Source organism: Plasmodium gaboni, chromosome 3 (genome assembly GCF_001602025.1).
Source record: "Plasmodium gaboni strain SY75 chromosome 3, whole genome shotgun sequence".
NCBI lineage: Eukaryota > Apicomplexa > Aconoidasida > Haemosporida > Plasmodiidae > Plasmodium > Plasmodium gaboni.
In genome coordinates this window covers 17,956-40,740 of record NC_031483.1, presented here as the reverse complement: position 1 = coordinate 40,740, position 22,785 = coordinate 17,956, and the positions used below count along the sequence as shown (strand labels likewise).

The 22,785-nt window shown below is 15.7% G+C and overlaps 5 protein-coding genes across 5 annotated transcripts; 4 read left to right on the top strand and 1 right to left on the bottom strand.

Moving 5' to 3' along the window:
- Positions 1 to 3,173: 3,173 nt before the first annotated feature.
- PGSY75_0302000 (putative golgi organization and biogenesis factor) lies at positions 3,174 to 5,102 on the top strand (the record flags this gene model as incomplete). Its single annotated transcript, XM_018783881.1, has 2 exons — positions 3,174 to 4,889; positions 5,025 to 5,102. The coding sequence occupies 2 exons, from the start codon at positions 3,174 to 3,176 to the stop codon at positions 5,100 to 5,102; spliced, it is 1,794 nt and encodes a 597-aa protein (XP_018643464.1).
- Positions 5,103 to 5,992: 890 nt separating this feature from the next.
- Positions 5,993 to 7,183, top strand: PGSY75_0301900 (hypothetical protein; the record flags this gene model as incomplete). Its single annotated transcript, XM_018783880.1, has 1 exon — positions 5,993 to 7,183. The coding sequence occupies one exon, from the start codon at positions 5,993 to 5,995 to the stop codon at positions 7,181 to 7,183; it is 1,191 nt and encodes a 396-aa protein (XP_018643463.1).
- Positions 7,184 to 7,710: 527 nt separating this feature from the next.
- PGSY75_0301800 (putative exported protein) lies at positions 7,711 to 8,635 on the bottom strand (the record flags this gene model as incomplete). Its single annotated transcript, XM_018783879.1, has 2 exons — positions 7,711 to 8,281; positions 8,436 to 8,635. The coding sequence occupies 2 exons, from the start codon at positions 8,633 to 8,635 to the stop codon at positions 7,711 to 7,713; spliced, it is 771 nt and encodes a 256-aa protein (XP_018643462.1).
- A 6,391-nt stretch (positions 8,636 to 15,026) lies between these two features.
- Positions 15,027 to 16,194, top strand: PGSY75_0301700 (putative exported protein; the record flags this gene model as incomplete). The annotated part of the gene is made up of 2 exons (XM_018783878.1): positions 15,027 to 15,209; positions 15,415 to 16,194. The coding sequence occupies 2 exons, from the start codon at positions 15,027 to 15,029 to the stop codon at positions 16,192 to 16,194; spliced, it is 963 nt and encodes a 320-aa protein (XP_018643461.1).
- A 2,787-nt stretch (positions 16,195 to 18,981) lies between these two features.
- Positions 18,982 to 21,360, top strand: PGSY75_0301600 (exported protein (hyp1); the record flags this gene model as incomplete). The annotated part of the gene is made up of 2 exons (XM_018783877.1): positions 18,982 to 19,182; positions 19,351 to 21,360. 2 exons carry the CDS (start codon positions 18,982 to 18,984, stop codon positions 21,358 to 21,360), a joined length of 2,211 nt encoding a protein of 736 aa, XP_018643460.1.
- Between the last annotated feature and the right edge of the window lie 1,425 nt (positions 21,361 to 22,785).

Here is a 22,785-nt window from a genome sequence, read left to right as displayed (position 1 = left end):
TATAAATATGAATAATATGTATATATGTGTATTTTATTTTATTTATTTATTTTTTTTTCACTTGTATATTAAGATTTTATGTACTTTATTAATTTTCATATTATCCAAACTTATATAAAGTAATATAATTTGTATGAATTTGCATATATAGGATCCTTTTTAAGCTCAATTTGATTATATATACTGTTATTTATATAAAAATATATATAACATATTTATTGAATAAATTATTTTTCAAATTTGTAAAAAAAAATTATGTCATTATATAATATATTAAAATTCAAAAGAAAAAAAAAAAAAAAACATATATATAATTTTGTTTGGATATGTAAAAATATATAATGTTTTATATTTTAACTACATATTTATTTTCATTAATTAAAAAAAAAAAAAAAAAAAAAAAAAAATGGGAATAAAAAATAAACGATAGTTTACTTTGTAGCTATAACGTATTAATATTTAATCCTTCTCATAAGCATATATATTATATTATATATATATAAATACAATACATATATAATATTTTGAAGCACTGTCATTAAATATTTATATATATAAACAATATAATATAATAATTTTTTTTATCCTGTATTCTAAATGATTTATACATATATATAATATTATATATATATTATATAATATTTTTTTAATTTGCAAAAATAAAAAATAAGATCCATATATTTTATATGGGATAATATTTATAAAATAATAAAGAAGGTAAACATTGAAAATGATAAAAATATTTACGTATATAATTATATATATTATAAATATATTTATTACATATGTTACTTTTATATTATATGTACATATATTTTGTATACATATAATAAAAAAATAAAGGGGAAAAAAATTAACATAATTTTATATATTATATAAAAAAGAGATGTGGAAAATGAATTAAGAGGAGTTAATAAAAAAAAATATATATGATATATATAATTAAAAAAAGTAAATAAATAAATTAAGCAGGAAAATTTTATTTATAATAAACATAACATTATAATTAAAAAAAAAAAAAAAATTATTTTTAATGCAAAAATATAAGGACCTATAACAAAAGAAAAAAAGAAGAAAAAAAAAGCTCATTAAAAAAAAATATACTACTTTTGCGTATAACATATAATTTTTTTTTTTTTTTATGTTTTTTTCCCCATATTTAAAGTGAAATTAGAAGATATATTAAAATTGAATATATAAATTTATATACATATATTTTTACATATTTTATTGTTAATTAATGATACATTGTGTATTATATAAAAATAAGGATATGTTAATATATATAATTTAAAATAAAAGTATTATATATATATATATATATATATATATTATATTTTATATAGGATATTTTAAACATATATTTTATGTGGACTTTTTTACTCTTTTATTACAAATTATATGAACCACTTATACAATTTTTTTTTATAAGTGTATATATATATTATAAAGGACTAATGAAAAAAGAAATGGACATAATATAATTGTAAGGTAAATGACATACATATATATTATATTTTTATTTTTTTGAATGTGAAAAGAAATATTCACACATGAGGTTTATAAAATTTTCTTCCAAAATATAAATATAATTGTTAATTTAGTAATAAAATTTGTTTAGTTTATAAGACAATAAGTACTGTATAATTGAATATGTTGGTGATATAGAAATTAAAAAAATTCTATATATTAACTTTCATTTATTTTTTAAAACTTTGTTTCAACGTATTTTGCACTTATATTCATTATTCAATTTCTTACCTTATCATTAAAAATTGTTTAAGTGGTATAATAATAAAGATAAAATATAATTTGATATTTGAATAATTGATTTGATTTGATTTGATGTGATTTTTTTTTCATTTCAATTCTTCACATATATATTTTTTATTTTTATATATAAGACTAAAATGTGTTATCAAATTATATATTAATGATCTTATTTTCAATAATATGTAAAATTGTTATGATGAAAATATATTTTTCTTTTGTAGAAAGAAGGAAATTGATGTTTGAAATATTTGAATATATTTTTATTTCCCTCATATAATAATAATTGTATTAGTTGCTATGCTATGTCACGCCAATTTTATGTAATCAAAGATAATATACAAAATATAAATATGATATATAATATTTAAACAAATTATATGATTTTTTCTTTTTTTTTGCGTATATATTTTTTTTTTTTTTATAAGGAACATATAGGAAGAAGGCTACAATTGAAGATATTTTGTTATTGAATATTATTCAAATGTATATATATTTATAATTATCTATAAATGTTTATACTATCATTATATATGTCCTTTAGAAAATAATAAAAGGATTAAAAATATATAAATATTTAAGGTCTTAAATATCTTCTTTTTATATTATTTCATTCATATAATTTTATTATTACTTAATTATTTTGTTCAAAATTATATATTTTATAAACTTTTTATTTTTTTTTAATGTTTTTTGTTTTTATTTCTTGGTACATATTATGGATATTATATATATGTATATTTAAGATTAATAATGAAAAATGATTTTAATATATGACTTTATAAAATTAAATGTATATATAATAGTAAAAAATATAATTTTCCTTTTTTTTCTTTTTTTGAATTATATGTATATATATATAATAATTTTTTATATTTAAAAAAAAAAAAAATAAATAAAAAATTGTAGCTATAATATGTTGAAGTATATATAATTATATTAATATGTGATTATTTTTTCATAAGAAATATTTAAAAATATATATATATATATATATATATATATATATATATATATATTATGTATATTTATATATACATAATATATAATTTTTATTTATTTTAAGCATTCCATAATATTATCTTAAAATGTTATATTATTTTTATATGTAACTAAAATAAATATATATATTCATAAATAAATAAATATATATATATATATTTTTATTAACTTTTAAATATAATATATTATGCCAATTTTGTATCATAATATATTATAAATATAATTTGACATGTTTATTGTTATAATATATAAATATATAAGTGTCACATTTTTTGGTATATTTAAAAGATTTTAATTCATTTAATATATGAATTATAAAAATTAATAAGCAATAAAACGAATTATATTATAATATATATTTATATTTATCAATATAAAAATTTAATTAAATAGATATAGAAATGAAAGATGTTTGTGCTGCTACTGATTTAGATGATAAATTTATAAAAGATGAACAGAAGGAAAATGTATTATTGAAAAGAAGCTTGTTGTTATCGAAAAATATGTATGTAGGAAATGATATATTAACACCATATAACTATAATTTATTGGCTTATGACCAGAATATAAATAAACGAATTACAATCCTTGATGAAGATAATGATGATGATAATGTTATTAATAAAGAACTGAAAGAAATATCAACTTTAGCTTTATCAGATGGGAAAAATATAAAAGCACACGAAGAATTATACAAAGAAAATGAACTTAAAAATAGAAGACGTAATATAAGAGAAAATGTGTTAAAAAGATTAACGTGTATAAAAATGAATATTAATATGAGAGAATTAGATGAATATTCTTGTGTAAAAAAGTTATATATAAAAAAATGTGAAAATAATGATATACAAAAGGAAAATGATACAAACAAAAAAAATAAAAAAAAACATAAAAAGAAAAAGAAACAATCAATTATTAGTAGTATTATAAATGATGATGAAACATATAGAAATGATAATAATTATAATAATTATTATAATATTATAGATAATTTGAGTTATAATGTACATGAAGAAAAAAGTAATAATGATGTAAATACACAAAATAGTTTATTACCATATACAAATGATGGAAAAATAAATAATACGAATAATCTAAATAACCTTGGTCCTATTATAAAAAAATCAGATGATAATATATTAAGTAGTGATGTATTAAAACATATAAAAACTTTAGACATTTATAAAAAGATTAAAAAACCTAAATGGCATTTCCCTTATAAATTATATAGAGTAATTTTAGGTCATTCAGGTTGGGTTAATTGTGTTGATGTTGATATAAGCAATGAATGGTTTGCAACTGGATCTAATGACCGTTTAATAAAGATATGGGATTTGGCTAGCTGTAAATTAAAATTAACATTAACAGGTCATATTAATGCTATAAGAGATATAAAAATATCAAAAAAAAATCCTTATCTATTTAGTTGTGGAGAAGATAATAGAGTAAAATGTTGGGATTTAGAATATAATAAAGTAATAAGAGATTATCATGGACATTTATCAGGTGTATATTGTTTATCATTACATCCATCTTTAGATTTATTAATGAGTGGAGGAAGAGATGCTGTTGTTAGAGTTTGGGATATAAGAACAAAAAGTTCTGTTTTTGTATTATCTGGTCACACAGGTACTGTTATGTCTATATGTTCTCAATCAGTAGAACCACAAGTAGTGTCAGGTTCTCAGGACAAAATGATAAGATTATGGGATTTAAATAATGGGAAATGTAGAATTGCCTTAACACATCATAAAAAAAGTATAAGATCTTTATCTATACATCCATTTGAGTATAGTTTTTGTAGTTGTGGTACAGATAATGTAAAAGTGTGGTGTGGTGCGGATGCAGAATTTGATAGAAATATTACAGGGTTCAATTCCATAATTAACTGTAGTTTAATTAAACAAGATGCATATTTTAATGATTCTTCTATTTTAATATTGGGAAGTAATAATGGTCAATTACATTTTTATGATTGGTCAAGTGGATATAAATATGACACATTATCAAATAAAGTTGTACCTGGAACGGTGGAATGTGAAAATTCAACTCTTTCCATGGCATTTGATAAAAGTGAAAGTCGATTGATAACAACACATGGTGACAAATCAATTAAGGTAACATAAAAGAGTTTATATGTTTTAATGTAGTGACATTTTTTTAACAATTTTTAATATATATGTTTATATATATTTATAAGTATATATCTATATGTATATATATATATATATATATTTTATTTTTTTTTTCAGATTTGGAAAGAAAATGAAGATGCAACTCCAGAAAATTTTCCGATAAAATGGAATCCTTATGAAAATTTTAAATTTTAATTTTATCAAATATGTTTTAATGATTTGTATTAAAAATATATACATACATACATATGTATGTATGTATGTATTATTTATTATTAATTTTTTAATTAAATTATTATTTTTTTATTATATTATATTTTATTTTTTTTGTTTTATATTATAATTTTCACTCTTATAACTTAATTTTAAGGTTGCTGATTTTTAAAAAATAAAATATTTGATTTGAAAAAAAAATGAAACATAAATTTAGAAGAATAATTTTATAAATATATATTATAATATGTATTATGTATGTTTTGTTTACACATATAAATATTATATATAGAAAAAACAAACATTTAATACGTATAATTGTAAAATGTGGCCTTATATATATTACATTTGTGAGGGTAAAAAAAAATAAGAAAATTAATATATATGTATTTATTTTATACATACTTTTTTTTTTTTTTTTTTTTTTTTGAAAATGTCGCGAAATCATTTCACTTATATAGTTTTAATTACCTTTTAAATAAATATATAATTAAAGGTTACATTATTTATGATTTTTATAATATAAAATTATATAATTTGAATATTTTTTTTTTGTTTTTTTTCTCATATATATATATATATATATATATATATATAATTACATAAAATGTTATCTTTGTGGGATTTATTTTATTCGTCGTAATATTATAATGTCGTGTTATAAATATCCTTAAAAAACATATATATATATATATGTATATATAACATATCTATAATATATATATACGCTAATGAGCAATATAATTAGTTATATATGTTTAGTTAAAAATGGATTTGCGCGTAATTATTCATTTTAAGATTTTATAAAAAGAAAAAAAGAAGAGGTGTTGAAGGAGATTATATATTATATTTATGTTTCCTTATTTTTTAAGATGTTAAAAATAGTGAAACGGAATATATATTATTCTTGTGATAAGAAGAAATATTTTACAAATAGATTATATAAAAAGGTTTGCAGTAAATGTTTAAGTTTAAATATAAATAATTTAAATAATTGTGTGTATTGTAATAATATATTGAACGATAATGATATACGTTTAATAAAAAATACAATTTTTACAGATATTATAAATGTTAGAAAAGAATGGAAAGGTATAAATGAAAATTTCTTTAAGAGTAATAAAAATTTATGTTTATTAAATAATGTTGATATTGATGATAGATATATTCATCTTAAAAATGGTTTAATTATAAATAAGAATAAAAAGTTATATGTCTATTATAATTGTTACGATTATATTATATTAAATAATCCTTATAGTAATTCATGTCTTAATTTGATTGTTTTATTTAAAGGTATTATATATGATATGAAAAATTTGAAGCGAAAAAATATTTGGTGTTTATTACATATGTATAATTATATATATTTTGTTATTGATATACTTTTATATTTTCTAGTAATTAGTAAAGGAAAGTATATGCATTATAAATATATGTATGACAAAAATATTGGTGATGATAAGGATTATAATGAAGAAGCATTAGAAATTTTGTATGAATTAAATAAAATAATTAAGGAGAAGAAGAAAAATATAAGTATACCTTTCGTAAATAAAGAAAGGGAAGATTTATATAATAATATAAATGAAAAGAATAAAAAAGAGGTAGACAATATAATAAATGAGAAAAGAAAAGATTTGCACAATATAAATGAAAAAAATATTATTGAAATATTAAATGAAAATTATGAAGATATGTATAAAGATATATTAAATAATATAAAGAAACCTATATTAAATAATTTTTTTAATAAATTACAAGATGTAAATATACAGAATAAAATTAAAGCTATGAAAAAACATTTATATATAGGTTGTTCTTATCCTTCCCCTTTAAATCATTTTTCTATACAAGTATTATTTCCACCTTTTTCAAATTATAATTTTTTTAAGTTTCCATTTTATTATTCTATAGAAAAAATTCTTCATGATTTGTATATATATGGTCATGTTAAGAATTATAATCATTCGGAAATAATAAAAAATATATATCACGACAAATTAATGAAAAATGTGAAAGAAAGTGACATGTTAACAAGATCAATTTTGCAGTATGATTAGAAAGTTTTTCTTAAGATAATACTTAATAATATTAACGTATACGTAAAAATGTGTGATTTTATAAATAAATAAATATATATATATATATATATATAATCACATTTGCTTTTAATTTATTTATTATTATTTTATTTTATTTATTTTATTTTTTTTTTTTTTTTTGTATAATTGTGTTTTTATTTATTTACTATTTAATTTTTCAAAAACAATTTATGCTAAATATAAAAGTCTAATATTAAAAAGTTTATATTCTATTTTAAAAAATTAAAAGAAAGAAATACAAATTTTATTTAAAATTGTTTTGAAATATAATTAACTATTAAATATAAAAATATATATGTGTGTGGTTAAATTTATACAACTTAATTATGAATAAACGGAAATATAATAAAATTATTTAATATGAAGAAATATTTTATAAATAAGTGTAGCAAATTTATTTGTAGAAGATATATATAAAACAATACGAATACATAACTATATACATATATATATAAATATATATATATATATATTTATTTATTTATTTAATTAAATAAACTTTTAACCCACGTATTACATATTTCATTATTATATATAGCCCATTCCTTATTTTTTGCCATTTTCATTTGTAAAATATGTCTCCAATAATCATATACTTCTATATGCCAGTTTTTAATATGTCCATTCAAAGCTTTATATTTCAATTTTTTCATCAAGAATTCTAATGTTTTATTATCTTCTTCATTTTTCAAATTACGTTGATGAGATAAAGTTAAGCTCATTTGGAACCAGTTGTTAAATATAACATAATGTTGTTCTGGTATTGTAGATACTAAAATTGCTGATATCCAAGCTGCTAACAATGTATTACTTAATTGGCTAATTTCTATTCTTTCGATCTCATGCCATTGAGCTTCTACCCTCTTTTCAAAATCACTCCATTTATTTACGAGTACTTGAAAATCTGGGTCATCTAAGGAATCAAATCCCCATGTCAATTCTAATCTTGAACTAACTGCTTGATCTGGTTTTTCCTCTTCTGATTGTACATTTGATAAGTTTCTAATATTTATATTTTTATTAGATAAATTATTTGAATTGGGCATTACATATATTCTGTACAGAGGAAAAAAGAAAAAAAAAAAAAAAATGAAGTATATTTATTCAATGAGTATATTTAAAATTATAAAAACTATGGATATTATAAGAAATATAATATATATGTATATATATGTATTTATTTTATTTTTATTCTTGTCTTTTCACTTACCCTAATAGACATAAGAAAAAAACGATTGTTATAATATAATATTTTTGAATCATTTTATATTTCATATTATTATTCATTTTGTTTCTTTCTTTATTTTGACTGCTAAATGAATTATATGTATATTTTTTCATTTCTGCATAATCAAGGAAATTTGAAAAATTTCGGATAAATTTATTAGAAATATTACTAATAGTGAGCATATTCAAAGAGTTATATATAACTTTAAATATAAATAAATAAATAAATAAATATATATATATATATATATATATATATAACTTTAAATATAAATAAATAAATAAATAAATATATATATATATATATATATATATATATATATATATGCAAAAAAGATAAAATCTACATTGATTTTTTTCACATATGAAAACTATATATAGATTATAAAAAGATACAAGACGCTTTCGTATTTTAATATATTATAAAATAAAAAATATATTTATACATATATATATTAATGAAATAAAGATATTTTACATATAATATAAAAATAAAAAATAATTAATTATATCTAAATATTTGTTTATCAATAATATTCAATAAAAATGATTGAAACGGAGACTTTAATAATATAAATGAAACGGATTAACAAAACCAAAAAAAAAAGAGAGAATAAAAAAAAAAATACAAATTTAATATTGCCAAAATGAATAAAAAAGAAATTCTATATAATATTTTAAGTTGGTTCTTATATTATTATTGTACATATATAAAATAAATATTATTACAAAATTAATATATATATATATATATATATATATATATATATTTATGTATTAAACAAATTTATACTTAAAAATTATTATATAAATTTTTAATAATTTATATGTTTTTAGAAAAAATAAAAAAAATATATATATATAGAATATATTTATATTTTATATTATTAATATTTCATACAAAATAGTACTTGTAAAAAATTTTAAATTATAATATTTTAATTTAATACGGTATTTTTTTATTAGATATTTTAAATTATATCTCTGTGCTTTTTTTTTTTTCTTTTATTTAATTATACATATTGTACGGAAAAATAATAATACATTTTTGCAACCACAAAAATTATAAAATGGATCTTTTAAAATATCATAAATTTCGTATTTTTATATTTAAGAAAAAATATATTTTTTTTTCAATAAATAAATAAAAAAAAAAAAATATATTCAAATTATTATGATTCAAAATTTTTTCTTTTTTTTTTTTATTTTAATATTTATCTTAGAACAAATTTTACAAATAAATTTATAGGCTTTTTCTTTTATTTTATAAAATATATAAGTAGAAAAATAAATGAATAAACAATATTATAATACATATATAATATTAATATATATATTTTTAATATATTTTATTATTATATATATTATCCTTCTTTTATTAATTTAATTATTATAATATTATATTATATAATATTGTTTCTATTTTATATATTTAAAATTTATAGAAAATATTTTAAATAATTATTTTAAAAAAGGAAAAAAAAAAACGAAAAAAAAAACAAGCTAATAATAATATATATAATTCTACAGTGTTGAATTTATTTTTATTTATTTATTTATTTTTTTTTTCATTGGTTCAAATAATGAGGTAACCAATATTTTTATTTATTTTATTGTAATATATTTATAACACAGTTGTGTTTTTGTTTCTTTTTCTTTATTATATTTTTTTAAATATTTATTTTATAGTATAAAAATAAAAATTGGGATATTTCTTTAAGTTTTAATAAAAAAAGGAAAAAATTATTAAGTTTTCTATATTTATGTATATATATATATATTATATAATAATAAATGAATAATATGTAAATGACATTATATATATATTTTTTTTTTTTTCAGTTGTATATTTAATGTATTAGAACATTTTTTCATTTTGGTTTTTTTTTTTTATTAACTAGTATTATATATATATATATATTTATATAATTGAAAAATAATGGGAAATATATATATTTTTTATTATACAATTTTGTATGTAAAATTAACAATATTTGATTTCACATAAACTATTTCGGTTTTAATATATTGTAATATATATTTATACAAAGGGACTTATTTATATAATAAACAAAAGTTTTAAAAATAAAATGTATAAATGTTATTATTATTTAATGCATAAAAAAGGAAAGTTATATATATATATATAATTATATGTATATTATTTAATAAGCCTGATTTTCCCAATATACTTTTACAAAGGTACTTATTTTTTTTAGTAACATAAATATTTGATAATATAATATTATTATATATTAAAATTATATATATATATATATAACATATTTATATATGTAATTATATAATACTGTATATATTAAAATGACTTATATACATAATATGAAGCAGACTAAATGATGATAAGAAAAATGTTTAGAATAATTATACAAAAATATATTAAATATATATATTTTATATATTATGCTTAATTTTTATGGATTCTTTTTCTTTTTTTTTTAATTTTTCTTTAAATTTTATATAGAAAGAAAATATAATGTATGGAAAAAATAAAATATTGTAGTTTTTATTGAATAAAAAAAATATGCATGCATGCCTTAACTTACATAGTAGATTCAATGCTATAACCTTGTAATTCCCTAGTAATTTTTACAAAATTACAAGGGTACTAACCCATTCCTTAATTTTACAAATATCAAGAATTACGAGGTTAAATATTAAATTACACAAAATATATATATATATATATAAATTATAAAAAATTTTAAAATTTAAGGGAAATTATAAATAAATGAACTATTCATAAAAAAAAACAAATGATACCTGAATTATTTTATTTTTATTTTATTATTATTTTTAAATATATGATGTACATATTAACATGAAAATTTAGTCATGTAAGACAAAAGATAAAATAAAATAAAATAAAATAAAACAAAATAAGAACATGAATATTTTATATCTCGTCAAAGGAAAATAAAAAGTGGAAAATTTATTTGTACATAAATATTTAAATGCACATATTGGATAATAACATCTTATGAGAATAATTATGTTTTTAATAGTCAGAAAATGTAAATAAATAAATATATATATATTATAAAAATAATGAAATTTCTTTATATATTATAAAGAATAAATTAAAATTGAATTAGAATATATTAATAAGATTGAATGTGTGGATAAATATAAGAATGTATATTATTTTATTCATTTTTTATAAAAGTTAGAAAAATAATAGGGTGAAAATTTTGAATATATATGATAAAATGTTATTAAAAAAATAATTATATTATATTAATATAATAAATTTTTTTTTGTACTTTTAGAATATTAGATAAAAATGTTATGAAATAAATTAATTGGTTTATTTTTTTCATATATTTTATTTATGTAGACAATTGTAAAAGTTTATTTCTAGCAAAAAGGAATTATCATATATATATATATATTAAAATATATTAATAATATATATATTTTTTTTTTTTTTAAAGAAAAACATAATTAAAACTAAAAGTATTCTTTAAAATGGAGAATACTTATAAATACATAATATTTATAACAAGGTTAATTTGGTGAATAATAAAATTTATAATAAGATCTTAACAATTATCATTTCTTTTTTTTTCTTTTTTTTTCTTTTTTTTTTTTCATCCTTCTTGTAACAAAATAATGTGCAAATGAAATAAATAATATATTTTTTAAAAGAAAACAAATGAAATTGATAATTTATATATTGATTCAACAATTTAATATGACGTAAATTTTTTTAGGTAATTTTTTTTTTTTTAAATAATTATTTTACTTTATATTGTAAGATGTAACATTTTTTTTATAACAAAATTATAATATGTATTAAAAATATATATAATGTATATGCTATATACATCATATTATTAAGAATTTGTAAATTCTTTTTAAATAAACATAAATATAAATATACATTTTAATGATTTCGAACTTGTAGAGAAAAATTAAAAGAAAAACTTTTTTTCCTATAAAATTTTATTATTCAATATAATAATTATATATATAATGTATATATGTATATGTTTAAATTCTTTTGCTTTTATTTAAGAAAAAGAATGCACACTACAAAATAGCATAAGTATTTAAATGTATATTTTGTATTGATACAAGCTTCTTATTTGAATTTTCTTTATTTTGTTGTTATCTCATTTATTTGAAATGCAAAAATGAACAACATATTAGTGAAAAAAAAAAAAAATAAAATAAAATAAAATAAAATAATAAATATTTTTTAATTCGTATTTAAATATTAATATCCTATATGGATAGAAATGAAAATATATAAAAAAGGAAAAATATACATTTCTTTATTTTTTTTGTAAAATTGTGTATTCTAGTTTTTTTATAAAAGTTATACTATTAAAGGAAAAGAAAAATATTTGTAAGAAGCATAAGAAATCATATATTTATTTTTACATGTAATATTATTTTTTTTGTTAAATAACACAAAAATTTATAAACACAAAATTAAAATTTTTTACATTAGGAAAATATATATATTTATCATATATATAAATATCCCTCATACTACATAAAGAAATATATATATATAAAAATATTATTATATATATATATATTAATATATATATATATATATATATATTCATTTTGATTTTATGTTATCACTCCTGTGTATATTTTATAAAAAATATATTAGAATATAATAATGTTATTACCATAAAAATTTAAATAACTTTTTAAATTTTAATAATAATTGAATAGGAAATAATTTTATTATATATGAAGAAAATAATTTATAAAAAAGAAACTATCTTATAAATGTCCTATTGTAATTTATCAAAAATTTTATATTTTTTATATATTATTTAGGTTATATTTTTTATTTAATTTTTAATATTATTTTCAATTTTTTTTTTAAAGTCATACAAAATAATTAAAAAAAATTATTTAACCATAAGAATAATGTATAAATAAATAGTAAAAGAAAATTTTTTTTTTTTTTATAAGTGTTTTAATAAAAACATTTTACAGATATAAATAAAATTATGTTGTTATAGATATATAATATAATATAATATTTTTTTAATTAAACTAATTATATTAAAATTTTTTACATTAGGAAAATATATATATTTATCATATATATAAATATCCCTCATACTACATAAAGAAATATATATATAAAAAAATATTATTATATATATACATATATATAATATATATATATATATATATAATATTAATATAAAATTACGATCAATTTATTTATATCTTACAAATAAGAATATATAACATTGTAATTTTTAGGGACTATGTTATATATTAATATTACTATAATATTATATATATATATAATATATGTATATATAATTTTTTGTTTTTTTCTATCCCCTGTTAAAATGTTCAATTTGATTTAAAATTAATTTCTATTTATATGCATGTTTTACATTTTTTCATTTTTTACATTATATCTATTTTACCTTTGAATTTACATTATATAATTGGTTAGTTTACAGTATAGCATATTTTATTTTTATATTTTAACGTAGTGTTTTTTTTTTTTTATTATGAGATTTTCCTTATTTTCTAATATAATTATTTATTAACAAAAATTATTTATTATAAATATAAATATGAACTATTAAAAAATTATTTCTTCGTAAGGAAAAAAAATGAATGGATTGTACTACTTTTGTAAGAACATATATATATATTTTACGTAAGAAAATAAAATAAGTTCATATTTTTTATTATGTATCTAAGAAAAAAATAAAATAAAATAAAATAAATGAAATAAAATTAATATTATGTATATATATTTATATATATGTTTTTTCTTTTTTGGATATTTTAATAATGAAAAAAAAAAAAAATAATAAATAATTTTTTGTATTTATTTTTCTATTTTATTTTTTTTCTATGAAGTGGAAAATTATATATTTTTTTCTTTTATATACTTATAATTTTTTTTTATTTTTTTTTGTTCGAATAACAAAATATATAAATAATTAAGAACAAAGAAAAAAAAAAAAAAAAAAAAAAGGAAATATTGGTTATATATATATATAATATATATATATATAGTATTTTATATATTCTTTTTTTTTTGATAAAATTTCCATTTTATTATTTTGATTATTAAATATTTAATATATGTATTTTTTTTTTTTTTTTTTTTTTTTAGTATTTATTTAAAAAAATTTTCATTATATATATTATATATATATATATATATATATATATATATATATATATATATATATATATATATATGTATATATTTATTTATTTATATAGTTAGTATTATTTATTTTTTAATTGATGTATTATATATATATATGTATATATAAATGGAAGAAATTTTAAGTCTATACATTAATTACATTTTATTATATATATATATATATTTTTTTATTTAATTATAAGATAATTTGTGTGCTTTATATTTTTTGTAATTCTCTGATTTATATTTTATGTTTTCATTTTTGTTCTCAATAATTTGTTCTTAAGTAATATATATATATGTAAATATATATTTATATAGCACATAATATATTACATATGTATACATCTATATAATATATATGATCCATTATTTATAATTATTTCTAAATAATTAATAAAAATGGCAAAACATAGTCAAAAGAACTTGGTTATTTCATTTAATAATAAAATCCAATGCACCATGAAAAGTTCTAGTCAGAATGTAAATAAATCCGATTCAAAAGAAAAATTAAAAAGGTGCACTTATTTCTATAAAGTTTTATTATGTTCCATTTTTATCTGGATATGTCAATGTTTTTATAATGTAAGTTTATATATATATATATATATATATATAACATATTAATTTATATATATGTATTTATTTATTTATTTATTCATTTATTTTTATGTAAATATATGCTTTGTGTATATATATATGCTTTTTATATAATTTTTTTTTATATCATTTATTTTCCATGAATATTATATTTTAATTTTTTTTTTTTTTTTTTTTTTTTTATATATAGAATTCTTATTATGTGTATAAAAAAGATGGAATAAGATATAAAGGAAAGAAAATATTAGGTATAAGAATTAATAAATCCTTAGCCGAAATGGATCATAGAAAATATCACCCAGAATATGATTATGATTCTCAAGAAAATTATGAATCATATTATGGAGTTAATCAATATAGTGATGAAAGTGAATCATACAAATCAGAAGATGATGAATCTGAAGAAGAATATTATAATAATACACCTCGTGTGACTGTAATGGAACCCCATACTGAGAATAGTGAAGTGGAAGATAATTATGAAAAGACTATTGTAGATGAACTTAATGAATTACCAAATGATAAAAAATCATTAATATTATCTTATATAAGAAATGGAAATGATAATAATATGCAATTATTACCTCATCCAAATAATAAACAAAATAACCAAGAAAATGTATCTCCTAATAGAGATTTCTTTAGACATTTTATGGATTTCGTTAAGGGATATAAACTTTTTGATTCACCTGTTTTAAATGCATTATTACCATTTTTATTTATAGCTTTTGTATATTGTACAATCACAATGTTAGTAGGTAACGTACGTTATATTATAGCACTTTATATATTAGCAAAAATATTAAAAATGCATTATGACTACAAACATAAAGACAATAACAATAATAATAACAAGAATAATAATAACAATAATAATAATAATAACAGTAACAATAATAATAATAACAGTAACAATAATAATAATAACAGTAACAATAATAATAATAATAAATCAAAAAGAAAAAATTAGCAATTTCAATGAAGATTTTTTCATTTTATAATTTTTGATTAAAAAAAATATAAATCCTTTTTTTTTCTTCTTTTTCTTTTATTTCTTAAATGAAGTATAGAAATAAAAAAAAAGAAAAAGGTGTCATTAAATCTTTTTTTGTTTTAATTTAAAAAAGGAAAAAAAAAAAAAAAAAAAAAATAGAATAAGATAAAAAAAAAAAAAAAGAAAAAAACCTAGTAATAAAAGAAAACAAAGGACATTGTGACCAAAATTATTATCCCTTATGAAATTTGTTTAATCATATCATTATTGTTTTTCAGAAAATTAAAAGGAAGTTATCAATATGAATGTAACTTATATAAATATTAGGTAACTTGCATATTAGTTTTTATCTGATTTTTTGTGATAAGATGCACAAATGATGATACCTATGTCAATGTGTATATAAATATTTTTACGTATTATTAATATTATTTTTTAAAGTTTGTACAGGTATATAATTTATACATTTATATAAATATATATATATGTGATTATATATCTATACTTTATATATATATATATCTTTTATTTACTACTATTTTAAGAAATATGTGTTGAAAAAAAAAAAAAAAAAAAAAAAAAAATTATTTTGTATTTAATATATTATTTCATTTAATTTAATATTTCTTCATTTTTGAAAATTAAATAATTTTTTTTTTTTTTAATATATATATATATATATTTTTCTTATATATGCTTATTACATTTATAATATATATATCCTTTTGATTTTTTATTCAATATATAAATATGTCTTATGATTAATTTGTGAAATAAATGTTATATATATATGTATATATGTGACGTATATATCAATTTATAAAATTCATATTGATTTATGTCTTTTTTTTTTTTTTTTTTTTAATATTTTAATATATATATATATATATATATATATATATATATATATATATTAATTGATTTCTATTCTTTATTTTTAAAAACTAATGTTTGAACTTAATAAAATTTTTAATATAATTTAATTTTTTTTTGAACATACACTGTTTTTTTTATAAACGTTTTAAGTTGGTATATATGTTGCACAAATATAAGAACAAAAAAAAAAGAAAAGGATAAAGAAGAATGTATTATTATATATATACCTATGAGGAAATTTAAAAAATTGGATACAAATTTTAGGTAAGATACTAACTATGAATTTAAGTAATAATAGACAAATGTTCTACATAAAATATTCAAAAAAAAAAAAAAAAAAAAAAATTTACCCACTTTTTATAAATGTTCCGAGTATAAATATTTCTATAATTGAATAAAATATGAATGAGTTATAATATTAGTATATATTTATAGGTATAAAAAAATAATGAATCTAAAAACGATATATATATTATATATATATTGTCTGTATTTGATTTTTCTTTTTTTTTTTTCTAATAAAATAATGACCTTATTCTATTGTCATACGTTCTATATAAATATAACTGTATAATTATGAATTTTTTTTTTTTTTTTTTTTTTGTCTATAACACTTAGTTTTCTTCCAAATTTATTTCTAAATATAAAAGAAATGATTTAAAAAATAAATATTTTAATTATTTATATAATTAAAGACTGTTTTATGTAATTTTTAATATATGTTTTTATGGTTTTATTTACACTGATGAAGACAGCTAATATATAACTTGAAACTTTTTTATGTATATACATATATATATATATATATATATATTATATAGTTTTATAATTTATTTATTATTATATTTTTTTTTTTTTCTTTTTACAAATAGAAGGTCATATATATATTTATTTTATTTTATAATGAGAATACATATATTATATATATTATTTCTTAAATTAAAAAAAAAAAAAATTCTTTTATATTATATAATATTAAATATAATTTCGTCGTAAATAAATATAATATATAGATAATATAAATTTTAATATGTACTTGAATTAATAAAAAATTAATATTAATTATATTTATTTATAATATAATCATGTCAATATTATGAAAGAAAATTATTTGTTTTATGATTCATGTGAGAAAATATATAATATAAACTACGAATGGTGTTTTGGCAACATATGCAATAAAAATACATAATAAAATGATATATTTATATAATATTGTATATAATAATTTTTACTATTTTTTTTTTTTTTTTTTTTTTTAGTACATATATATAATAAATATATATATATAATTATAATACCTCTCTATAATTATTTTATTTGTCATGATTTTTTAAAAATATATATATTTTTATATAAAAATAAGAAATGTTATTTTATATATATTAAAGAATAAATATTATAAGAAATTTTTTTTTTTTTTTTTTTTCCTTTTTATGGGTTCTAATTAATATATAATATAATTATAATATTTATTTGTTTATTTCTTAAGTATTTTTTTTTTTTTTTTTTATTTTTGTATAAAAATTTGGTTTTTAAAAACTATATTTTTATATTTATTATATGAAAAAAAAAAAAAAAGAAACCCAAATAATTTTTTTGAATTATATGAAAACATATAAATTTGCTTACAAAAATATTTATTATTCTAATATGATGTTATAATTTAGGGTAAAAATATGCAAAGAATTTGTGATGACATAAATTAAATAATTAATAGATTTGTAATTAAAATATTTGAAAAAAGAAATATTCATTATTCTTTGTAATTTTTGTTATTATATATAATTAGATAATTTTAATTCATTTTATTTGTGTTTATTGATAAATATATGTATATATATATATATTATATATATTATATATATTTAGAAACATGATATAATGATGATAAACAAAAATTATAATATATCAAAAAATGGTATAAGACAGATAGGAATAAGAGCGAATAGGACTATTTGTTTTACATCTAAACATATAAATATAATAGGAAAATGTCAGAAAAAATATATAAAACATTTTTTGATATTTAATAAAGTTCTGTTGTTATTTATTTTAGTATGTATATACCAATATAGTATTGATGAAGTAAGATTAAGAATAAATTGATTATTTTAACATTTTTATTTTAATTTTTGCATCTATTTTAATACGACATATATATATATATATATATATATATATATATATATATATAAATTTATATTTATTAATCCTTTTTTTTTTTTTTTTTTTTTTTTTTTTCCATTATTATAGATTACTTTTAATGGTAGTAGATCAACAAAGCAAGATGAAGAGAAAGCATCCTTAAGATTTAATAGATTATTAGCACAAAGTTTTGTATTTAATTCCCGTTTGGATGGATCTTATAATTATCCTAATGTAGAAAATGAAAGGATGTATATGCCACATTATATGAATAATAATTTTTTTAAATCCCAAGCGTATAATGAATCAGAAAAGAGAGATAATTTAAGAAGTAAAATATATAATGAACAAAATAATTTTCCTAAAGAAGGATATTCGAGAGAATATGATAGCAAATATAATTCCCAAGAATTTGGTACATCTAGAAAAAAAAATAATGGAAGAAATTCATTTAATTATCAATCGAATAATGAAAATAATAAACATTCATTTTATATGAATGAAGATATGTATAATAAAAATTATTTTGACCAAAGAGAAAATATAGATGAATTAAATAAAAAAATGCATGATGATTGGTCTAATTTTTTAATTGAAGATTATTCTCATGAATTTGAAAGTAATAATTTTAATTCACCACATTATGATACATATAAATCACAATATGATACATACAAATCTCAATATGATACATATAAGTCACAATATGGTATATACAATTCTGAATATGATACATACAATTCAGAATATGATGATAGAAATAATTATTTTTATCCATCAAGTGAAGAAAATTTTGTTCCTCCTTTTATGGATGAAAACATGAATGGATTAAATAACAATTATAGAACTGGATTTGATGAATCACAGAAAAATAATATAAATGATGATGAAGGAATAAATTTTGTAAGAGATGAATTTTATGATGAATATAATAATAATATGAATACACCACCTCAATATATGTTTTCACCAGAATGGGATAATCAAAATACATATGATGGATTTGAATCAGGATGGAATAATTATAATAGTGAATATAATGATTTTGTAGATCAAGTTAATGTTGAAACACCATATATTAGGGTAGTTGAAGAAATAAATGATGAATCAGATAATATAAGGGATGATTATGATATGTTAAATAATGACTCACCATGTAATAGAAATGAAAAAATGGAATATTATTTCCAATCAGATAAATTTCCAGTTAATTGTAAAGGAATATATACAAATTCTAATATAGTAGTAGAAGAATATGATATTCCTATTGATATAAAAGACCCTAATAATAATGTTTATTCATATAATGATAGATTAAATAATGAGAGACAAAAAAAACATATGCAACAAGATAAAGAATTTGTAAATGAAAAATTTAAAAATGATATAGGATATACTCCATCGTCAAATTCGTCGTTCCCACATTCGCAACCCATGTTTACACCGGAAACGTTTCAAACATCCAATATTGAATCACCAGAATTTCAAACACCCACTTTTGAATCACCAGAATTTCAAATACCCACTTTTGAATCACCACCTGTTAATACATCAGATTATGAAATACCTCATTTTAATTTATCAGAATATGATTTACCACATCTTGATCCATCAGAATTTAAACCTGAACCTTTTGATGAATCCGAATTTGATCCACCAGTTTTTGATCCGTCGGAATATAAAAATTCAACATTTAAACAACCGAAATATTCAACATCATCACATTCATCACGATCTTATGAAAATGAATTTAACTTAAGTACTCATAGAAGAAATTGTGAATCTTCTTCTAGAATACATGTTGATGATGAAAATTATATGCGTTTAAAAAACATTTTAAGTAGCTTATGTTCAAGTAGGGAAAAAATATATGATCTTAGTAAAGAAGAGAAAGAATTCCTTGTAAAAATGCTAAAATTAGATTATGAAGATTTTAATTTTAATTCTAGACAAAACGCACGTATTTATAATGAATCATCATCTTTCACGAATTTTGAATTAAAACGAATACATTCAAAAATAAAAGCATTTATATACAAATGTCTTTTACGTTTATTACAGTCTTATGAAAAATCATCTGAAAATCATGGATACGCTAATATATATGATATATATTAGAAAATATACCAAAAAAAAAAAAAAAAAAAAAAAAAAAAAAAAGGAACTTTATTTTTAATTACAATTTTAAATTCAAGAAAATATAGATTATTTATGTTATTGTAACATTAGAACGTGCACTATATTTTTAATAAATTTTTTTTATTAAGTTTATCTTATTTTTTTAGTAAAAAAATAAGTTTTTTTTTTCTTTTTTTTTTATATATTTTTCAATTTTTACGTTTACAAAAACGATTAATATTTATGTTTTTTAACATTATAAAATATATATATATATATATATGATATTTTTATTTTTTTTATCTGCTAATTAAACATTTTAATTACATGGTTTATATCAATTATATATCTTACGAAAAAATTAAATTAAAATGTTATTGATATTTTTAAGGTTTTTTTTTTTTTTTTTTTTTTTTTTTATACACAATTCTTTATTTAAATTATAAGATAGTTTAATATATATAATAAATAAAATAAATATATTCAAGATCCACTTGTAAAAACTTCAATGAATATATCATTTTGAAAAAAAAAAAAAAGAAAAAAAATATGGATGTGTATAATTTTTATGTACAATAATAATTTTTATATTATATAATTCTTTGAATAAATATTTAATAGTACGCAAAGGGATATTTTAAGAACTATATGTATATTAATTTTTTTTTTAAAACAATTATAAGAAAAAAAATAAAGAAATATAACATATAATTTTTAATATATATATATATATAATTATATAATTAAAATATATTATGGAAAGAAATATTATATATTTTAACAATATGTTATTTTTTTTGTATTTACACATATACATTTTTTTTTTTTTCTTTTTTTTTTTTAGATTATTACATAAAAATATAACAAAATAAATGCTAATAATATTTAATATTATATATATATTATATAATATGTTAGTGTTTATTTTTTAAAATAATAAATAGAATATATATTAAAGATATTAATCTCATTATATATTAACAATGTTATCAAATAAAATATTAATGCATATGTATGTTATGTGATGTTGTATAGATTATATAATATATTTAATATATAAAATTTGTATTACAATATTATTTATATATATATATATATATATATATATTATATATGTATATACATATGAATGCAAAATTGTCTCTTAAAATATATAATATTAAATTAAAAAAATTTGATTAGTTCTAATTTTTATGTATAAATATATAAAATAATTATTTATTTATTATTTATTATTTTTTTAATAATTATCATGTTTGTTTTTAATTTGTTAATTTGCATCAAATATATTATATAGATATAATATAATATTGTATATATTTTATTTATATATCTAATTCAAAAATATTTTAAGAAGTGTTAGCATAGTGTCATTATCATTTAAAAAAATTCTTTATCATCTGTTTATAGATTCATATGATTCTT